At 53.4% G+C, this 21619-nt stretch overlaps 1 protein-coding gene across 1 annotated transcript; it reads right to left on the bottom strand.

The window, feature by feature from the left end:
• Positions 1-262: 262 nt before the first annotated feature.
• LOC136306118 (TBC1 domain family member 17-like) lies at positions 263-20459 on the bottom strand. Its single transcript, XM_066209451.1, has 13 exons — positions 19927-20459; positions 19340-19380; positions 19002-19130; positions 18300-18407; positions 17221-17333; positions 15641-15735; positions 13741-13830; positions 10959-11059; positions 9245-9344; positions 8008-8099; positions 3935-4081; positions 3551-3628; positions 263-624 (listed from the first exon to the last, which is right to left on the bottom strand). The coding sequence occupies exons 1-13, from the start codon at positions 20273-20275 to the stop codon at positions 550-552; spliced, it is 1518 nt and encodes a 505-aa protein (XP_066065548.1). The 5' UTR covers positions 20276-20459; the 3' UTR covers positions 263-549.
• Between the last annotated feature and the right edge of the window lie 1160 nt (positions 20460-21619).

Below are 21619 nucleotides of genomic sequence, written 5' to 3'. Positions count from 1 at the left end.
GGATCCCATTCCCAGTTCAGGCTCCCAGTTTGGATTCCATTCCCAGTTTGGGATCCCATTCCCAGTTCAGGCTCCCAGTTTGGGTTCCATTCCCAGTTTGGGGTCCCAGTCTGGGGTCCCAGTTCAGGTTCCCAGTTTGGGTCCCAGTCCCAGTTCAGGCTCCCAGTTTGGGGTCCCAGTCTGGATTCCCAGTTCAGGTCCCATTCCCAGTTCAGGCTCCCAGTTCAGGCTCCATTCCCAGTTCAGGCTCCCAGTTTGGGGTCCCAGTCTGGATTCCCAGTTCAGGCTCCATTCCCAGTTCAGGCTCCCAGTTTGGGTTCCATTCCCAGTTTGGGGTCCCAGTCTGGGGTCCCAGTTCAGGTCCCAGTCCCAGTTCAGGCTCCCAGTTCAGGCTCCATTCCCAGTTCAGGCTCCCAGTTCAGGCTCCATTCCCAGTTCAGGCTCCCAGTTTGGGGTCCCAGTCTGGATTCCCAGTTCAGGCTCCATTCCCAGTTCAGGCTCCCAGTTCAGGCTCCATTCCCAGTTCAGACTCCCAGTTTGGGGTCCCGGTCACTGGGAGGTTTCGGGGCGCGGCTCCGGGGCCCCCCCCAGCCCCAGCAGCTCCTGCAGGGCCGGGGGCAGCTCCTGGGGACGGACGGGGCACTTAGGGGGCAGTTATGGGGTCAGTTATGGGGTCACTGTGGGGGCAGTTATGGGGTCACTGTGGGGTCACTGTGGGGTCAGTTATGGGGTCACTGTGGGGTCAGTGTGGGGTCACTGTGGGGTCAGTGTGGGGTCAGTTATGGGGTCACTGTGGGGTCAGTGTGGGGTCAGTTATGGGGTCACTGTGGGGTCAGTTATGGGGCAGCTCCTGGGGACGGACGGGGCACTTAGGGGTCAGTTATGGGGTCACTGTGGGGTCAGTTATGGGGTCAGTTATGGGGTCACTGTGGGGTCAGTTATGGGGTCAGTTATGGGGTCACTGTGGGGTCACTGTGGGGTCAGTGTGGGGCAGCTCCTGGGGACGGACGGGGCACTTAGGGGGCAGTTATGGGGTCACTGTGGGGTCAGTTGTGGGGTCAGTTATGGGGTCAGTTATGGGGTCACTGTGGGGGCAGTTATGGGGTCACTGTGGGGTCACTGTGGGGTCAGTGTGGGGCAGCTCCTGGGGACGGACGGGGCACTTAGGGGGCAGTTATGGGGTCACTGTGGGGGCAGTTATGGGGTCACTGTGGGGTCACTGTGGGGTCAGTTATGGGGTCACTGTGGGGTCAGTTATGGGGCAGCTCCTGGGGACGGACGGGGCACTTAGGGGTCAGTTATGGGGTCACTGTGGGGTCAGTTATGGGGTCAGTTATGGGGTCACTGTGGGGTCAGTTATGGGGTCAGTTATGGGGTCAGTTATGGGGTCACTGTGGGGTCAGTTATGGGGCAGCTCCTGGGGACGGACGGGGCACTTAGGGGGCAGTTATGGGGTCACTGTGGGGTCAGTTGTGGGGTCAGTTATGGGGTCAGTTATGGGGTCACTGTGGGGTCAGTTATGGGGTCAGTGTGGGGTCAGTTATGGGGTCAGTTATGGGGTCACTGTGGGGTCAGTTATGGGGTCAGTTATGGGGTCAGTTATGGGGTCACTGTGGGGTCAGTTATGGGGTCAGTGTGGGGTCAGTTATGGGGTCAGTTATGGGGTCACTGTGGGGTCAGTTATGGGGTCACTGTGGGGTCAGTTATGGGGTCAGTTATGGGGTCACTGTGGGGTCAGTTATGGGGTCACTGTGGGGTCAGTTATGGGGCAGCTCCTGGGGACGGACGGGGCACTTAGGGGGCAGTTATGGGGTCACTGTGGGGTCACTGTGGGGTCAGTGTGGGGCAGCTCCTGGGGACGGACGGGGCACTTAGGGGTCAGTTATGGGGTCACTGTGGGGTCAGTTATGGGGTCAGTTATGGGGTCACTGTGGGGTCAGTTATGGGGTCACTGTGGGGTCAGTTATGGGGCAGCTCCTGGGGACGGACGGGGCACTTAGGGGGCAGTTATGGGGTCAGTTATGGGGTCACTGTGGGGTCAGTTATGGGGTCACTGTGGGGTCAGTTATGGGGCAGCTCCTGGGGACGGACGGGGCACTTAGGGGGCAGTTATGGGGTCAGTTATGGGGTCAGTGTGGGGGCAGTTATGGGGTCACTGTGGGGTCAGTGCGGGGTCAGTTATGGGGTCACTCTGGGGTCACTGTGGGGTCAGTTATGGGGTCACTGTGGGGTCAGTTATGGGGTCACTGTGGGGTCACTGTGGGGTCAGTTATGGGGTCACCGTGGGGTCAGTTATGGGGCAGCTCCTGGGGACGGACGGGGCACTTAGGGGGCAGTTATGGGGTCACTGTGGGGTCAGTTATGGGGTCACTGTGGGGTCAGTTATGGGGTCAGTATGGGGTCACTGTGGGGTCAGTTATGGGGCAGCTCCTGGGGACGGACGGGGCACTTAGGGGTCAGTTATGGGGTCAGTTATGGGGTCAGTGTGGGGTCAGTTATGGGGTCAGTTATGGGGTCAGTGTGGGGTCAGTGTAGGGTCACTGTGGGGTCAGTTATGGGGTCAGTGTGGGGTCAGTGTAGGGTCACTGTGGGGTCACTGTGGGACAGTTACGGGGTCAGTTATGGGGTCAGTTATGGGGTCACTGTGGGGTCATGGGGTCACTGTGGGGTCACTGTGGGTCGTTATGGGGTCACCTCTCATGGGGTGAATCTGGGGTCAGGTTTTGGGGTCACTTTTGGGGTTTGGTTTTTGGGGGTTCAGGCTGGGGGACACCTGGGGACACCTTGGGGACACCTTGGGGACACCCTGGGGACACCCTGGGGACACCTGGGGCCACCTTGGGGACACCCTGGGGACACCCTGGGGACACTTTGGGGACACCTGGGGACACCTTGGGGACACCCTGGGGACACCCTGGGGACACTTTGGGGACACCCTGGGGACACCTTGGGGACACCTTGGGGACACTTTGGGGACACTTTGGGGACACCTTGGGGACACCCTGGGGACACCTTGGGGACACCCTGGGGACACTTTGGGGACACCTGGGGACACCCTGGGGACACCTTGGGGACACCTTGGGGACACCTTGGAGACACTTTGGGGACACCCTGGGGACACTTTGGGGACACCTTGGGGACACCTTGGGGACACCTTGGGGACACTTTGGGGACACTTTGGGGACACCTTGGGGACACCCTGGGGACACTTTGGGGACACCTGGGGACACCCTGGGGACACCTTGGGGACACCTTGGGGACACCTTGGAGACACTTTGGGGACACCTGGGGACACCCTGGGGACACCTTGGGGACACTTTGGAGACACCCTGGGGACACCTTGGGGACACCCTGGGGACACTTTGGGGACACTTTGGGGACACCCTGGGGACACCTTGGGGACACTTTGGAGACACCCTGGGGACACCTTGGGGACACCCTGGGGACACTTTGGGGACACTTTGGGGACACCCTGGGGACACCTTGGGGACACTTTGAGGACACCTTGGGGACACCTTGGGGACACCTTGGGGACACTTTGGGGACTCACCGTGGCGGCCGCCAGCTGCAGGAACATCCCCTCGGCCCGGCTGAGCACCTCCCCCACCTCCAGAGCCACCGGGGACACCTGGGGACATTGGGGACATTGGGGACACCTGGGGACAGTGGGGACACCTGGGGACATCAGGGACGTTGGGGACACCTGGGGACACCTGGGGACATCAGGGACGTTGGGGACACCTGAGCCACCCCTGATGGCCACAGCGCCATCCCAGGGTCCCCAACGCTGTCCCCAAGCCCATCCCATCGTCCCCAACCCCGTCCCGGTGTCCCCAGTCCCATCCCAATGTCCCCAAAGCCACCCCGGTGTCCCCAGCCCCGTCCCCGATGTCCCCGATGTCCCCAGCCCCGTCCCCGACGTCGCCGTCCCCACCTTGTCCCCGTCGCTGTCCTGGCTGTCCGTGTCACTGTCGCTGTCGCTGTCCCCAGGGCTGTCCCCGAGGGTGTCCCCGAGCAGCTCCAGGAGGGCGCAGGTGACCAAAAGGTGGAAATTGGGGCAGGGCAGCCCCGTCCAGAGCACCTGGGGACACACGGGGACACCTGGGGACACCTGGGGACACCTGGGGACACTTGGGGACACTTGGGGACACCTGGGGACACCTGGGGACACCTGGGGACACTTGGGGACACACGGGGACACTTGGGGACACTTGGGGACACCTGGGGACACCTGGGGACACACGGGGACATTGGGGACACCTGGGGACACCTGGGGACATTGGGGACACCTGGGGACACCTGGGGACACCTGGGGACATTGGGGACATCTGGGGACACCTGGGGACACACAGAGACATTGGGGACATTGGGGACATTGGGGACACACGGGGACACCTGGGGATATTGGGGACATTGGGGACACAGTGGGGATGGAGCTGGGGACAGTTAGGGACACCTGGGGACACTGTGGGACACACTGGGGACACTGGGATGGGGTTGGGGACACCCTGGGGACACCGTGGGAAATTTGGGGACACTGGGATGGGGCTGGGGACAGGACTGGGGACACGGGGACACCCTGGGGACACCCGGGGACAACTGGGGACGCCTTAGGGACACTGTGGGACACTTGGGGACATTGGCACGGGGCTGGGGACACTTGGGGACACCCCGGGGACAGCTGTGGATGTTTGGGGGGGTTTTGGGGACACTTGGGGGACATTTGGTGACAATTTGGGACCATTTGGGGACATTTTGGGGCCATTTTGGGACATTTGGTGACATTTTAGGGCCATTTGGTGACACTTTGGTGACACTTGGGGACATTTTGGTGCCATTTGGGGACATTTTGGTGACATTTTGGGACATTTGATGACATTTTGGGACACTTGGGGACATTTTGGGGCCATTTAGGGACATTTTGGGGCCGTTTGGTGACACTTGGTGACACTTGGGGACATTTTGGGGCCATTTTGGGACATTTAGTGACATTTTGGGGCCATTTAGGGACATTTTGGGGCCATTTGGCGACACTTTGGCGACACTTGGTGACACTTTGGTGACACTTGGTGACACCTGGTGACACTTGGGGCCATTTTGGGGCCATTTTGGGAGATTTAGTGACATTCTGGGGACATTTGGGCCCATTTAGGGACATTTTGGGGCCATTTGGGGACATTTGAGGACAAATTGGGACACTTGGGGACATTTTGGGGCCATTTAGGGACATTTTGGGGCTGTTTGGTGACACTTTGGTGACACTTTGGTGACACCTGGTGACACTTGGGGACATTTTGGGGCCATTTAGGGACATTTTGGGGCCGTTTGGTGACACTTTGGTGACACTTTGGTGACACCTGGTGACACTTGGGGACATTTTGGGGCCATTTAGGGACATTTTGGGGCCATTTGGCGACACTTTGGTGACACTTGGTGACATTTGGTGACACTTTGGTGACACTTGGGGACATTTTGGGGCCATTTGGGGACATTTGAGGACAATTTGGGACACTTGGGGACATTTTGGGGCCATTTAGGGACATTTTGGGGCCGTTTGGTGACATTTGATGACATTTTGGGCCATTTTAGGGCCGTTTAGGTGACACTTGGGGACATTTTAGGACCATTTTGGGACATTTAGTGACATTCTGGGGACATTTGGGCCCATTTAGGGACATTTTGAGGCCATTTGGGGACATTTGAGGACAATTTGGGACACTTGGGGACATTTTGGGGCCATTTGGCGACACTTTGGCGACACTTGGTGACACTTTGGTGACACTTTGGTGACACCTGGTGACACTTGGTGACATTTTGGGGCCATTTTGGGACATTTAGCGACATCCTGGGGACATTTGGGCCCATTTAGGGACATTTTGGGGCCGTTTGGTGACACTTTGGTGACACTTGGTGACACCTGGTGACACTTGGGGCCATTTTGGGGCCATTTTGGGACATTTAGCGACATCCTGGGGACATTTGGGCCCATTTAGGGACATTTTGGGGCCATTTGGCGACACTTTGGTGACACTTGGTGACACTTGGTGACACTTTGGTGACACCTGGTGACACCTGGGGACATTTTGGGGCCATTTTGGGACATTTAGTGACATCCTGGGGACATTTGGGCCCATTTAGGGACATTTTGGTGCCATTTGGGGACATTTGAGGACAAATTGGGACACTTGGGGACATTTTAGGACCATTTAGGGACATTTTGGGGCCATTTGGCGACACTTTGGTGACACTTGGTGACACTTTGGTGACACTTTGGTGACACCTGGTGACACTTGGTGACATTTTGGGGCCATTTTGGGACATTTAGCGACATCCTGGGGACATTTGGGCCCATTTAGGGACATTTTGGGGCCGTTTGGTGACACTTTGGTGACACTTGGTGACATTTGGTGACACTTTGGTGACACTTGGTGACATTTGGTGACACTTTGGTGACACTTGGGGACATTTTGGGGCCATTTGGGGACATTTGAGGACAATTTGGGACACTTGGGGACATTTTGGGGCCATTTAGGGACATTTTGGGGCCGTTTGGTGACATTTGATGACATTTTGGGCCATTTTAGGGGCGTTTAGGTGACACTTGGGGACATTTTAGGACCATTTTGGGACATTTAGTGACATTCTGGGGACATTTGGGCCCATTTAGGGACATTTTGGGGCCATTTGGGGACATTTGAGGACAATTTGGGACACTTGGGGACATTTTGGGGCCATTTAGGGACATTTTGGGGCCATTTGGCGACACTTTGGCGACACTTGGTGACACTTTGGTGACACTTTGGTGACACCTGGTGACACTTGGTGACATTTTGGGGCCATTTTGGGACATTTAGCGACATCCTGGGGACATTTGGGCCCATTTAGGGACATTTTGGGGCCGTTTGGTGACACTTTGGTGACACTTGGTGACACCTGGTGACACTTGGGGCCATTTTGGGGCCATTTTGGGACATTTAGCGACATCCTGGGGACATTTGGGCCCATTTAGGGACATTTTGGGGCCATTTGGCGACACTTTGGTGACACTTGGTGACACTTGGTGACACTTTGGTGACACCTGGTGACACCTGGGGACATTTTGGGGCCATTTTGGGACATTTAGTGACATCCTGGGGACATTTGGGCCCATTTAGGGACATTTTGGTGCCATTTGGGGACATTTGAGGACAAATTGGGACACTTGGGGACATTTTAGGACCATTTAGGGACATTTTGGGGCCATTTGGCGACACTTTGGTGACACTTGGTGACACTTTGGTGACACTTTGGTGACACCTGGTGACACTTGGTGACATTTTGGGGCCATTTTGGGACATTTAGCGACATCCTGGGGACATTTGGGCCCATTTAGGGACATTTTGGGGCCGTTTGGTGACACTTTGGTGACACTTGGTGACATTTGGTGACACTTTGGTGACACTTGGTGACATTTGGTGACACTTTGGTGACACTTGGGGACATTTTGGGGCCATTTGGGGACATTTGAGGACAATTTGGGACACTTGGGGACATTTTGGGGCCATTTAGGGACATTTTGGGGCCGTTTGGTGACATTTGATGACATTTTGGGCCATTTTAGGGCCGTTTAGGTGACACTTGGGGACATTTTAGGACCATTTTGGGACATTTAGTGACATTCTGGGGACATTTGGGCCCATTTAGGGACATTTTGAGGCCATTTGGGGACATTTGAGGACAATTTGGGACACTTGGGGACATTTTGGGGCCATTTAGGGACATTTTGGGGCCATTTGGCGACACTTTGGTGACACTTGGTGACACTTGGTGACACTTTGGTGACACCTGGTGACACCTGGGGACATTTTGGGGCCATTTTGGGACATTTAGCGACATCCTGGGGACATTTGGGCCCATTTAGGGACATTTTGGGGCCATTTGGCGACACTTTGGCAACACTTGGTGACACTTGGGGACATTTGGTGACACTTTGGTGACACTTGGGGACATTTTGGGGCGCTCAGGTACCTCGCAGAGGCGCCGTGTCCCCTCCAGTCCCAGGTGCGGCTGGAACCGGAACTGGAGCCAGCGGCGGCAGCTCCTGCGGGGCCGGCCCCGCCCTGGGGACAGCAGGGGACACTTGGGGACACTTGGGGACACTTGGGGACACTTGGGGACACCAGCCACACCCACCGCACCCATCTGGGGTTTTCCCCCAATTTTTGGGAATTTTTTCCCTTTTTTTAAAAATTTTTTTTCCCCAATTTTTGGGCGGTTTTTTCCCTTCCCCCCCCCCCCCCCCCCATTTTGGAAATTTTTTTCCCTCAAATTTTGGAGATTTTTTCCCCTGATTTCGGAAAATTTTTTTTCCTGATTTTGGAAATTTTTTTCCCTGATTTTGAAGATTTTTTTTTTTCCCTGAAATTTTGGAGATTTTTTTTTCCCGAATTTTTTGGCTTTTTTCCCCCCGATTTTTGGTGAATTCCCCCCCCCCTCCCCCCCAATTTTTGGGATTTCTCACCCGAATTTTGCCATTTTCCCCCCGAATTTTGGAATTTTTTTTCCCCCCGAATTTTGGAATTTTTTTTCCCCCGAATTTTGGGATTTTCCCCCAATTTTTGATTTTTTTCCCCAATATTTGATGCTTTACCCCCAATTTCAGGATCCCCCTCCCCCACCCCTCCAAATTTTCGGATTTTCCCCAATTTTGCCATTTCCCCCCCCGAATTTTGATGCTTTCCCCCCAATTTTTGGGATTTCCCCACCCGAATTTGGATTTTTCCCCAATTTGGGCGTTTCTCCCCCAAATTTTGATGTTTTTCCCCCCCAATTTTTGGCATTTTCCCCCCCAGATTTCAGGATTTTCCACCCAGGTTTTGGGATTTTCCCCCCAATTTTTGGATTTCCCGCCCGAATGTTGGGATTTTCCCCCCGAATTTTGTGGTTTTTCCCTCGAATTTTGTAGTTTTCCCCCCGAATTTTGGGGTTTCCCCCCCAATTTTGATTTTTCCCCCCAAATTTTGGGATTTTCCCCCCGAATTTTGGGATTTTCCCCCCCGAATTTTGGGATTTTCCCCCCCAAATTTTGGGATTTCCCCCCCGAATTTTGTGGTTTTCCCACCGAATTTTTGGATTTTCCCCCCAAATTTTGGTGTTTCCCCCCCGAATTTTTGGATTTTCCCCCCGAATTTTTGGATTTTCCCCCAAATTTTGGGATTTCCCCCCAAATTTTGGTGTTTCCCCCCCCGAATTTCGAGGTTCTCACCCATGAGCGGGGCCAGGCCGGGGTTCAGCACTCGCACCAGTGCTCCCAGTTCTCCCAGTTTCCTCTTCAGCCCCTCCCGGCCCGGCCCGAAATTCCCTCCCTGGGTGGGGGAGGGGCACAGGGTGAAAATCGGGGTGTGGCCCCCCCAAAAAAACCCAAATTCCCACAAATTCCCTCCCCCAAAAAAACCCAAAATTCCCCCCCAAAACCCCAAAATCCCCCCCAAAATCTCCCAAATTTCCCCTCAAAACACCAAAATCCCCCCAAAATCCCCCCAAAATTTCCCCAAATTCCGTCCTCAAAAACCCAAATTTCCCCCCAAATTCCCTCCCAAAAACCCCCCAAAATTCCCTCCCCTAAATCCCCCCAAAAACCCCCAAATTCCCGCAAATTCCCTCCCAAAAACCCCAAATTTCCCCCCAAAATCCCCAAATTTCCCCCAAATTTCCACCCCAAAAAAATCCCAAAATTCCCGCCCAAAACCCACCAAAAACCCGCCCCCCAAAAATCCAAAATTTCCCCCCTAAAAAGCCAAAATCCCCAAAAAACCCCAAAATTCCCTCCCTAAACCCACCAAAATCCCAAAAAACCCCAAAAAACCCCCAAAATTCCCTCCTCAAACCCACCAAAATCCCAAAAACCCCCCAAATTTCCCCAAATTCCCTCCCCAAACACCCCCCAAACCCTCCAAAAACTCCAAAAACAATTTTAAAATCCCCTCAAAAAACCCCCAATTTCACCCCAAAATCACCCCAAAATCCCCCTAAAAACCCCCAAATCCCAAGTTTTTTCCCCCCCAAATTTTGGGATTTTCCCCCCAATTTTGATTTTTCCCCCAAATTTTTGGCTTTGTTCCCCAATAATTTCGGGTTTTCCCCCAAATTTTTGGATTTTTCCCCCAAATTTTTGGGTTTTTCCCCCAATTTTTATTTTTCCCCCAAATTTTTGGGTTTTCCCCCAAATTTTTGGGTTTTTCCCCCAAATTTTTGTGTTTCACCCCCCCCAACTTCAATTTTTTCTCCCCAATTTTAAGTTTTCCCCTCAATTTTGGGGAGTTTCCCCCCAAAATTCTGTTTCCCCGCCCCCCAAATTTTCTGTTTCCACCCCAGATTTTGATTTTGGGGTTTTTTTCCCATTTCTGAGTTTCTTCCCCAAAATTTCGAGTTTTTTCCACAAAATTTTCAGTTTTCCCCCAAATTTTTGAGTTTTTCCCCAAAATTTTCCGTTCTCTCCCCCAATTTTAAGGTTTTTCCCCCCAAATTTTCGCGTTTTTCACCGAATTTCGATTTTTTGCCCAAAATCCCCATTTTTTCCCCCAAAATTTCAGAATTCCCCCTCTCACCACCATGTCCATGAGGCTGCAGAACCCCCGGATCGCCTCCAAAACCTCCAAATCCCCCAAAATCCCAATTTCTTTCCCCAAATTTTGGGATTTTTTTCCCCATTTCCGAGTTTCTTCCCCAAAACTTCGAGTTTTTTCCCCCAAAATTTTCAGTTTTTCCCCCAAATTTTGAGGTTTTCCCCAAAATTTTCCATTTTCTCTCCCAATTTTGGGGTTTTCCCCCAAATTTTTGCGTTTTTCCGCAGGAATTTCCCATTTTCTCCCCCAATTTTAAGGTTTTTTCCCCCAAATTTTCGCGTTTTTCACCAAATTTCGATTTTTTGCCCAAAATCGCCATTTTTTCCCCCAAAATTTCAGAATTCCCCCTCTCACCACCATGTCCATGAGGCTGCAGAACCCCCAGAACGCCTCCACCTCATCGGGGGTGACGCTGACCAGGGGGGTCAGCACCTCCACCATCCCCCCCACGTACCCTGGGGAAAACAAAAAAACCCCAAAATTTGGGGACGCCCAAAATCCCCTGAAATCCACCCAAAAATTCCCGGCGCCAAAATCCCCCCAAAATTCCGCCAGAAAACGCCCGAAAAGCCAAAATTTCCACCTCAAAAACCTCCCCAAAATTTCCCCCCCGCCGCCCCCAAAATTTCCTCATCAAGAATCCAAAATTTTCCCTCCCCCCCCCAAAAATCCCAATTTTCCCCCCAAAATTTCCCCAGGAGCCCCAAAAATCTGAAATTTCCGCCCAAAAATCCAAAATTTTTCCCCCAAACCGCCCAAAAATCTCTGCCAGATCCCAAAAAAATCCCAAATTCTGCCAGAAATTTCCCCAGGAGCCCCAAACTCTCAATTTTTCCCCCAAAATCCCTCCAGGACCCAAAAAACCCCGAATTTTTCCCCCCAAATCCCCCAAAATCTCAAATTTCCCTCCCCCCCCCCCCAATCGCCCATCCCCCGCATGTACCCTGAAAAAAAATCCCAAATTTTGGGGAGATCCCAAAATTTAGGAGGGACCCCAAAAAATCCCGGCCCCAAAATTCCCTGAAATCCCCCCAAAATTCCTCCAAATTTCCAAAAAAATTCCCAAAAACTCCCTGAAAATGTCTCCGAATCCACCAAAAATCCCTAAAATCCCCCAAAATTCCAAGAACACTCTCCCCAAATCGCTCCAAATTCCCAAAAATCCCCCAAAATCCCCCAAAATTCTCAAAAAAAAAAAAATCCCCAAAATTCAAAAAAGGAAAAAAAAAATCCCCAAATTCCCCCAAATTTTCCCGAATTCCCCCCAAAATCTCACCGAGGTCCAAGTGGAACATGCAGAAGGTCACAAGAACCCGAGACCCCCCCCCAAAAATTCCCCAAATTCCCTCAAATCCACCAAAATTCCCCCAAATTTACCCCCAAAAGTCCAAGAAAATCCCCAAAAGTTTCCCCAAAGTCCCAAAATTTCCCCCCAAATTCCCTAAAATAAAAAAATCCCCCAAAAATCCTCCCAAAGTTTCCCCAAAAATTCCCAAAATTTCGCCAAAAAATTCCCCCAAATTCCCAAAAATAAAAAACCCCCAAAAAATCCCAAAATTTCCCAAAAAATTCCCCCAAATTCCCCCCAAAAATCCCCAAAATTCCCCCCAAATCTCACCCAGAATTCCCCTAAAATTCCCCCCAAAAATCCCCAAAAACCCGAAAAAAATCCCCCAAAATCCCCAAAAGTTTCCCCCAAAATTCCCCTCCAAAATTCCCCCAAATTCCCCACAATAAAAAGAAGAAAAAAATCCCCAAATTTAAAAAAAATTCCCCAAACTTTCCCCCGAAATCCCCCCAAAAATCCCCCCAAAATTTTCCCCAAAATTCCCAAAATTTCCCCCCAAAATTCCCCACAATAAAAAAACCCAAAAAATCCCCAAATTTCAAAAAAATCCCCCCAAACTTCCCCAAAATCCCCAAAAAATCTCCAAAAATCCCCAAAAGTTTCCCCCAAAATCCCCGAAATTCCCCCCAAAATCCCCCAAAATCCCCCCAAAATCCCCAAATTTCAAAAAAATCCCCCAAACTTCCCCCCAAAATCCCCCAAAATCCCCAAAATTTTCCCTCAAAATTCCCCCAAATTCCCAAAAATAAAAAAACCAAAATATCCCCAAATTTCAAAAAAATCCCCCCAAAATCCCCCCAAAAATCCCCAAAAGTTTTCCCCCAAAATTTCCCCCAAAATTCCCCCAAATTCCCCACAATAAAAAAAAAATCCCCAAATTTCAAAAAAAATCCCCCAAACTTCCCCAAAATCCCCAAAAGTTTCCCCCAAAATTCCCTCCAAATTCCCCAAACTAAACCCCAAAAATCCCCAAATTTCAAAAAAAATCCCCCAAAATCTCCCCAAAAATCCCCAAAAGTTTCCCCCAAAATTCCCAAAATTTCCCCCCAAAAATTCCCCCAAATTCCCAAAAATAATAAAAAAATTCCCCCCACAATCCCCCCAAAATCCCCAAATTTCAAAAAAATCCCCCAAACTTCCCCCCAAAATCCCCCCAAAATCCCCCAAAATCCCCAAAATTTTCCCTCAAAATTCCCCCAAATTCCCAAAAATAAAAAAACCAAAATATCCCCAAATTTCAAAAAAATCCCCCCAAAAATCCCCAAAAGTTTCCCCCAAAATTCCCCCCAAATTCCCCAAAATAAACCCCAAAAATCCCCAAATTTCAAAAAAAATCCCCCAAACTTCCCCCAAAAACCCCCAAAAGTCCCCCCCAAAATTCCCAAAATTTCCCCCAAAAATTCCCCCAAATTCCCAAAAATAATCAAAAAATTCCCCCCAAAATCCCCCAAAATCCCCCCAAAATCCCCAAATTTCAAAAAAATCCCCCAAACTTCCCCCCAAAATCCCCCCAAAATCTCCCAAAATCCCCAAAATTTTCCCTCAAAATTCCCCCAAATTCCCAAAAATAAAAAACCCAAAATATCCCCAAATTTCAAAAAAAATCCCCCAAACTCCCCCCAAAAACCCCCAAAAGTCCCCCCCAAAATCCCCGAAATTTCCCCCCAAAAAATTCCCCCAAATTCCCAAAAATAATAAAAAAATTCCCCCAAAATCCCCCAAAAACCCCCAAATTTCCCCCGAATTCCCCCCAAAGCCGCGGAATCCCGGCAGCGCCCCGAGCCTCACCCAGATCGAAGTGGAACATGCAGAAGGTCAGGAGCACGTCGCGCAGCAGCGCCGGCGCCGCCGCCGGGGACGCGCCGCGCAGGTCCCGCTCTGCCGGGATTTGGGGGGATTTGGGGGATTTGGGGGGATTTGGGGGGATTTTGGGGGGATTTTGGGGATTTTGGGGGGATTTTGGGGGATTTGGGGGGATTTTGGGGGATTTTGGGGGGATTTGGGGGGATTTGGGGGATTTTGGGGGGATTTTGGGGGATTTTGGGGGGATTTTGGGGGGATTTTTGGGGGATTTTGGGGGATTTTTGGGGATTTTGGGGGATTTTGGGGGGGATTTGGGGGGATTTTTGGGGAGGTTTTGGGAATTTTGGGGGCATTTGGGGAGATTTTGGGAATTTTTGGGGAGATTTGGGGGGATTTTTGGGAATTTTGGGGGGATTTTTGGGGGATTTTGGGGGATTTTTGGGGGATTTGGGGGGATTTGGGGGGATTTTGGGCGATTTGGGGGGATTTTGGGGGATTTTTGGTGAGGTTTTGGGAATTTTGGGGGGATTTGGGGAGATTTTGGGAATTTTTGGGGAGATTTTGGGTGATTTGGGGGACTTTTGGGAGATTTTGGGGGGATTTGGGGAGGTTTTGGGAATTTTGGGGGAGATTTTGGGGGATTTGGGGGATTTTTGGGGATTTTGGGGGATTTTGGGGGGATTTGGGGGGATTTGGGGGGATTTTTGGGGAGATTTTGGGGGATTTTTGGGGAGATTTAGGGGATTTGGGGAGATTTTGGGGGATTTGGGGGGATTTGGGGGGATTTTGGGGGATTTGGGGGGGATTTTGGGGGGATTTGGGGGATTTTGGGGGATTTTGGGGGATTTTGGGGGAGGTTTTGGGAATTTTTGGGGAGATTTGGGGGGATTTTTGGGAATTTTGGGGGGATTTTGGGGGGATTTTGGGGATTTGGGGGGATTTGGGGGATTTGAGGGGATTTTTGGGGGAATTTTTGGGGATTTTTGGGGGATTTTTGGGGAGATTTAGGGGATTTGGGGAGATTTTGGGGGATTTGGGGATTTGGGGGGATTTTTGGGGGGATTTTTGGGGATTTTGGGGGGATTTGGGGGGATTTTTGGGGGGATTTTTGGGGAGATTTTGGGGGATTTTTGAGGAGGTTTTGGGAATTTTTGGGGAGATTTGGGGGATTTGGGGGATTTTGGGGGGATTTTTGGGGGGGATTTTTGGGGGATTTTGGGGGGATTTTGGGGGGATTTTGAGGGATTTGGGGGATTTTGGTGGGATTTGGGGAGATTTTGGTGGGATTTGGGGAGATTTTGGTGGGATTTGGGGAGATTTTGGGGGATTTGGGGAATTTTGGGGGATTTTGGGGGATTTTTGGGGAGGTTTTGGGGGGATTTGGGGGATTTTTGGGGAGATTTAGGGGATTTGGGGGGATTTTGGGAATTTTTGGGGAGATTTTGGGGGATTTCGGGAATTTTTGGGGAGATTTTGGGGGATTTCGGGAATTTTTGGGGAGGTTTTGGGGGATTTGGGGGATTTTTGGAGAGATTTAGGGGATTTGGGGGGATTTGGGGAATTTTTGGGGAGATTTTGGGGGATTTCGGGAATTTTTGGGGAGATTTTGGGGGATTTTGGGGGATTTTGGGGGGAATTTGGGATGATTGTGGGACGATTTGGGGACATTTTTGGGCTCTCACCCAGCTGCTCCTGGTCTCCTCTCAGAGCTCAGTTTGGGCTCAGTTTTGTGATCATTTTGGGACATTTTTGGGCTCAGATTTGGGGGGATTTTGGGACATTTTTGGGCTCAGTTTTGGGACAATTTTGGGGTGATTTTGGGGCAGTTTTGGGCTCAGTTTTGGGGTGATTTTGGGACATTTTTGGGACATTTTTGGGCTCTCACCCAGCTGCTCCTGGTACCCCCTCAGGGCTTTGTTCCTCCTCAGCTGCCCCGGGCTCAGCGAGCGCCACTGCAGCTTCATCCGGAAATAATCGTCCCTGCAACCCCCAAAAACACCCCGAAAACGGCCTTGGCAGCCCGAAAAACCCCCAAAACACCCCAAAAACACCCCGAAAACACCCCGAAAACGGCCTTGGCAGCCCGAAAAACCCCGAAACACCCCAAAAACACCCCAAAAACACCCCGAAAACGGCCTTGGCAGCCCGAAAAACCCCGAAACACCCCAAAAACACCCCAAAAACACCCCGAAAACGGCCTTGGCAGCCCGAAAAACCCCCAAAACACCCCAAAAACACCCCGAAAACACCCCGAAAACGGCCTTGGCAGCCCGAAAAACCCCCAAAACACCCCAAAAACACCCCGAAAACACCCCGAAAACACCCCAAAAACACCCCGAAAATTGCCTTGGCACCCCGAAAAACCCCCAAAACACCCCAAAAACACCCCGAAAACGGCCTTGGCACCCCGAAAAACCCCCAAAAACACCCCGAAAACACCCCGAAAACACCCCAAAACACCCCGAAAACACCCCGAAAACACCCCAAAAACACCCCAAACACCCCAAACCCACCCCAAAACACCCCAAATCACCCCAAACCCACCCCAAAACACCCCAAATCACCCCAAACGCACTCCTGGCACCTCAAAACCACCCCAAACCATTTCAAAACCGAGTTTTGGGACCCCAAACTCACCCCAAACACCCCAAAACCCCCCCAACCCCATCCCAAACCCACCCCAAACCACAATTTGGGACCCCAAACCCACTCCTGGCACCCCAAAAAGACCTCAAACCGACCCCAAAACCACATTTTGGGACCCCAAACCCACCCCAAACACCCCAAAACCCCCAAACCCACCCCAAACCACAATTTGGGACCCCAAACCCACCCCAAACACCCCAAACCCACCCCAAACCGACCCCAAACCACCCCAAAACCACATTTTGGGACCCCAAACCCACCCCAAACACCCCAAAACCCCCAAACCCACCCCAAACCACAATTTGGGACCCCAAACCCACCCCAAACACCCCAAACCCACCCCAAACCGACCCCCAAACCACCCCAAAACCACATTTTGGGACCCCAAACCCACCCCAAACACCCCAAAACCCCCCAAACCCCACCCCAAACCACAATTTGGGACCCCAAACCCACCCCAAACACCCCAAACCCACCCCAAACCGACCCCAAACCACCCCAAAACCACATTTTGGGACACCAAACCCACCCCAAACACCCCAAACCCACCCCAAAACACCCCCAAATGACCCCAAAAACAAGTTTTGGGACCCCAAACCCACCCCAAAAAACCGCAAAACCCCCCAAACCCCACCCCAAAACACCCCAAACCCACTCCTGGCACCTCAAAACGACCCCAAACCATCCCCAAACCACAATCTGGGACCCCAAAGGCACTTCTGACCCCCTCAAACCCCCCCAAGCCCACCCCAAATCCCCCCAAATCCCCCCAAACCCCCCCCCCAGCCCAGCCCCACATTTCTGCCCCCCCAGTTTCACCTTCGGGCCCTGGGCGGGCCCGGGGCGCTCTCGGGGGTCCCCTCGGGGTCCCCCCAGTCCCGCAGCCCCAGCAGGAGGCGCCAGCCCCGGGCGCGGACCTCGGGGCTCAGACCCTGCGGGGACATTGGGGACATTGAGGGGACATTGGGGACATTGGGGACATTGGGGACACTGGGGACATTGGGGGGATTTGGGGACATTGGGGGGACACTGGGGGGACATTGGGGACATTGGGGACACTGGGGGACACTGGGGACAATGGGGACACTGGGGGACACTGGGGACACTGGGGGGATTTGGGGACATTGGGGGACACTGGGGGGACATTGGGGACATTGGGGACACTGGGGGACACTGGGGACATTGGGGGGATTTGGGGACATTGGGGGGACACTGGGGGGACATTGGGGACATTGGGGACATTGGGGGGATTTGGGGACATTGGGGACATTGGGGGGACATTGGGGACACTGGGGACATTGGGGACATTGGGGACATTGGGGGGACATTGGGGACATTGGGGACATTGGGGGGACATTGGGGACATTGGGGACATTGGGGACATTGGGGATATTGGGGACACTGGGGACACTGGGGACATTGGGGGGGACACTGGGGACACTGGGGACACTGGGGACACTGGGGGGACACTGGGGACACTGGGGACACTGGGGACATTGGGAACATGGGGGACATTGGGGACATTAGGGACGTTGGGGACATTGGGGGACATTTTGGGAAGATTTGGGGGGATCTGGAGGAGATTTCGGGATGTTATTGGGACGTTGTGGGGACATTTGGAGACATTTGGGGACGGTTTGGGGACATTTGGGGGCGTTTGGGGACATTTCGGGGACATTTTGGGGATATTTGGGGACACCTGGAGACACTCGGGGGACACTTGGGGACGTTCTGGGGACTTTTGGGGTCATTTTGGGATATTTGGGGTCATTTGGGGTAATTTTGGGACATTTGGGGACATTTTAGGACATTTAGAGGAAATTTGGGGACATTTGAGCGCCCACCCCATGGCCACGCCCACCCACGTGACCACGCCCCCCCTCGGCCACGCCCCTCACCCCACGGAAGATTCGCTCCCGCAGCTCTTCCGGGCTCAGGTCACGCCCCCAATCGGCGCGAGCCAATGGCGGCCCCCGGGCGGGGCAGGGGCGGGGCCCCAACGTCACCTGAAAGGGGTGGAGTCACTTTAAGCCACGCCCCTTCACCCCCCCCCCCCAACAGCTCCGAGGATTTCAAAAACCCCCAAATCCCCCTGAAAGTTAAAAAAACCCCCGAATTTCCCAAAAATTCTTCCCCAAAACTACAAAAAATCCCAGAAATTCCAAAAACACCCCAAATCCCCCCAAAAGTACCAAAAAAGCCCCAAAAATTTCCCCAAAACCTGCACAGAAATTGCCAAAAAACCTCCAAACATTCCAAGAAAACCCCACCAATCCCCAAAACTGAAAAAAAATCCCGAAATTCCCCAAAATTCTTCCCCAAATGACAAAAATCCCCCCTGTGCCAATCACCCGTCACGCTCCGCCCACACCGGCCCCACCCGGTTAACCCCGCCCCCTTTCTAACCCCGCCCACTAACCCCCGCCCATTTCCGCTCTCACTCCAAGCCCCGCCCCTTTCAGCCCCCCACCCGGATAAACCCCGCCCCTTTCTGACCCCCAAACTCAACCCCGCCCATTTTTGTCCCATGCCCGCTGAACCCCGCCCCTTTCTGACCCCACCCCGCTAAGCCCCGCCCATTCCCGGCCCCGCCCACTCACGCAGGTGAGGACCTCGAAGGGCGGCTCCGGGTCCGGGGGCTCCGCCCGCGGCCCCCCCAGGAGGCGGCTGAGCCCCCCCCAGGGTGGCGGCGTAGGGAGCCTGGAGGAGGCGCTACGGGGGAAACACACCTGGGACCCCCAAAAACACACCTGGGACAGCCCAAAACACACCTGGGACCCCCAAAAACACACCTGGGACAGCCCAAAACACACCTGGGACCCCCAAAAACACACCTGGGACAGCCCAAAACACACCTGGGGCACCCCAAAACACACCTGGGGCACCCCAAAACACACCTGGGACAGCCCAAAATACACCTGGGACCCCAAAAACACACCTGGGACCCCAAAAACACACCTGGGACAGCCCAAAATACACCTGGGACACCTCAAAATACACCTGGGACCCCAAAATACACCTGGGGCACCCCGAAACACACCTGGGACCCCCAAAAACACACCTGGGACCCCAAAAACACACCTGGGACCCCAAAATACACCTGGGACACCAAAACACACCTGGGACCCCCAAAACACACCTGGGGACCCCAAAAACACACCCGGGACCCCAAAAACACACCTGGGACCCCAAAAACACACCTGGGGCACCCCGAAACACACCTGGGGCACCCCAAAATACACCTGGGACCCCAAAACACACCTGGGACCCCAAAAACACACCTGGGACCCCAAAACACACCTGGGACCCCCAAAAACACACCTGGGACCCCAAAAACACACCTGGGACACCAAAACACACCTGGGACCCCAAAACACACCTGGGACCCCCAAAATACACCCCTGGACCCCAAAAACACACCTGGGGCACCCCAAAACACACCTGGGACAGCCCAAAATACACCTGGGACACCTCAAAATACACCTGGGACCCCCAAAAACACACCTGGGGCACCCCGAAACGCACCTGGGATCCCCAAAAACACACCCGGAACCCAAAACACACCTGGGACCCCCAAAACACACCTGGGACCCCCAAAACACACCTGGGACCCCAAAAACACACCTGGGACCCCAAAATACACCTGGCACCCCCAAAAACACACCTGGGGAACCCAAAATACACCTGGGACCCCAAAAACACACCTGGGACCCCAAAACACACCTGGGGACCCCAAAAACACACCTGGGGCACCCCAAAACACACCTGGGGCACCCCGAAACACACCCGGGACCCCCAAAAACACACCTGGGGACCCCAAAGCACACCTGGGACCCCAAAACACACCTGGGACCCCAAAACACACCTGGGACATCCCAAAACACACCTGGGGCCCCCAAAAACACACCTGGGGACCCCAAAACACACCTGGGGCCCCAAAACACACCCGGGACCCCAAAAACACACCTGGGGCACCCCAAAACACACCTGGGACCCCAAAAACACACCTGGGGCACCCCAAAAAATGACCCAAACCCACCTGGGGACCCCAAAAATCCCCCTCCCCACCATTCAGAGTCCCCCACCCCCAAATTTTTTGTCTCCGCCCCCCAAATTTTGGTGTCTCCCCTCCCCGCCAAAATTCTAAGACCCTCCCCCAAAAATTTTCGGGTTCTCCCCCTCCCCCCACCCCAAATTTAAGCGCCCCTCCCCCCCCCCCCCGGATTTTGGGGGGACTCACGGTGACCAGGCCGGGCTCCGGGGGGGGCTCGGGGGGGTCCTCGGGGGTCGCCACGAGCAGCAGCCGGGGGTCCTGGGGACACCTGGGGACAGGGGGGACGGGATTTGGGGAGGGGGTCCCAAAATTTGGGGGGAGGGGGAGTTTGGGGAGGGGGCTCCGGGATTTTGGGAAGGGGGAATTTGGGGAGGGGGCTCTGGGATTTTGGGGAGGGGATTTGGGGAGGGGGCTCTGGGATTTTGGGGAGGGGGAATTTGGGGAGGGGGCTCTGGGATTTTGGGGGGAATTTGGGGAGGGGGCTCTGGGATTTTGGGGAGGGGAATTTGGGGAGGGGGCTCTGGGATTTTGGGGAGGGGAATTTGGGGAGGGGGCTCTGGGATTTTGGGGAGGAATTTGGGGAGGGGGCTCTGGGATTTTGGGGGGGGGGGGATTCTGGGGATTCCAGGGGGAATTTGGGGGGGATTTTTGGGATCCCCGGGGTCCATTTTTGGGAGGATTTCGGGATTTTTGGGGGAATTTTCGGCAACCCCGGGGTCCATTTTGGGGGAGATTTTTGGGATTTTTTGGTATATTTTGGGGGGATTTTTGGGGGGATTTTTTTGGGGATCCCAGGGGTCCCTTTTGGGAGGGATTTTGGGGGGGATTTTTGGGGGGATTTTTGGGGGGATTTTTGGGATCCCAGGGGTCCCTTTTGGAGGGATTTTTGGGGGAATTTTTGGGATTTTTGGGGGGATTTTTGGATCTCCTGGCTCCATTTTTGGGGGGATTTGGGGGATTTTCGGGGGGATTTTCGGGATCCCCGGAGTCCCTTTTGGGAGGGATTTTTGGGGGAATTTTTGGGGGATTTTCGGCATCCCCGGGGTCCATTTTGGGGGAGATTTTTGGGATTTTTTGGTATGTTTTGGGGGGATTTTTTTTGGGATCCCAGGGGTCCCTTTTGGGAGGGATTTTTGGGGGAATTTTTGGGATTTTTGGGGGGAT

The sequence above is a fragment of the Chamaea fasciata genome, unplaced genomic scaffold (assembly GCF_029207755.1).
Source record: "Chamaea fasciata isolate MVZ Bird 193981 ecotype frontalis unplaced genomic scaffold, bChaFas1.0.hap1 SCAF_1001, whole genome shotgun sequence".
Lineage (NCBI taxonomy): Eukaryota > Metazoa > Chordata > Aves > Passeriformes > Sylviidae > Chamaea > Chamaea fasciata.
This window is presented reverse-complemented; position numbering and strand designations above follow the sequence as displayed.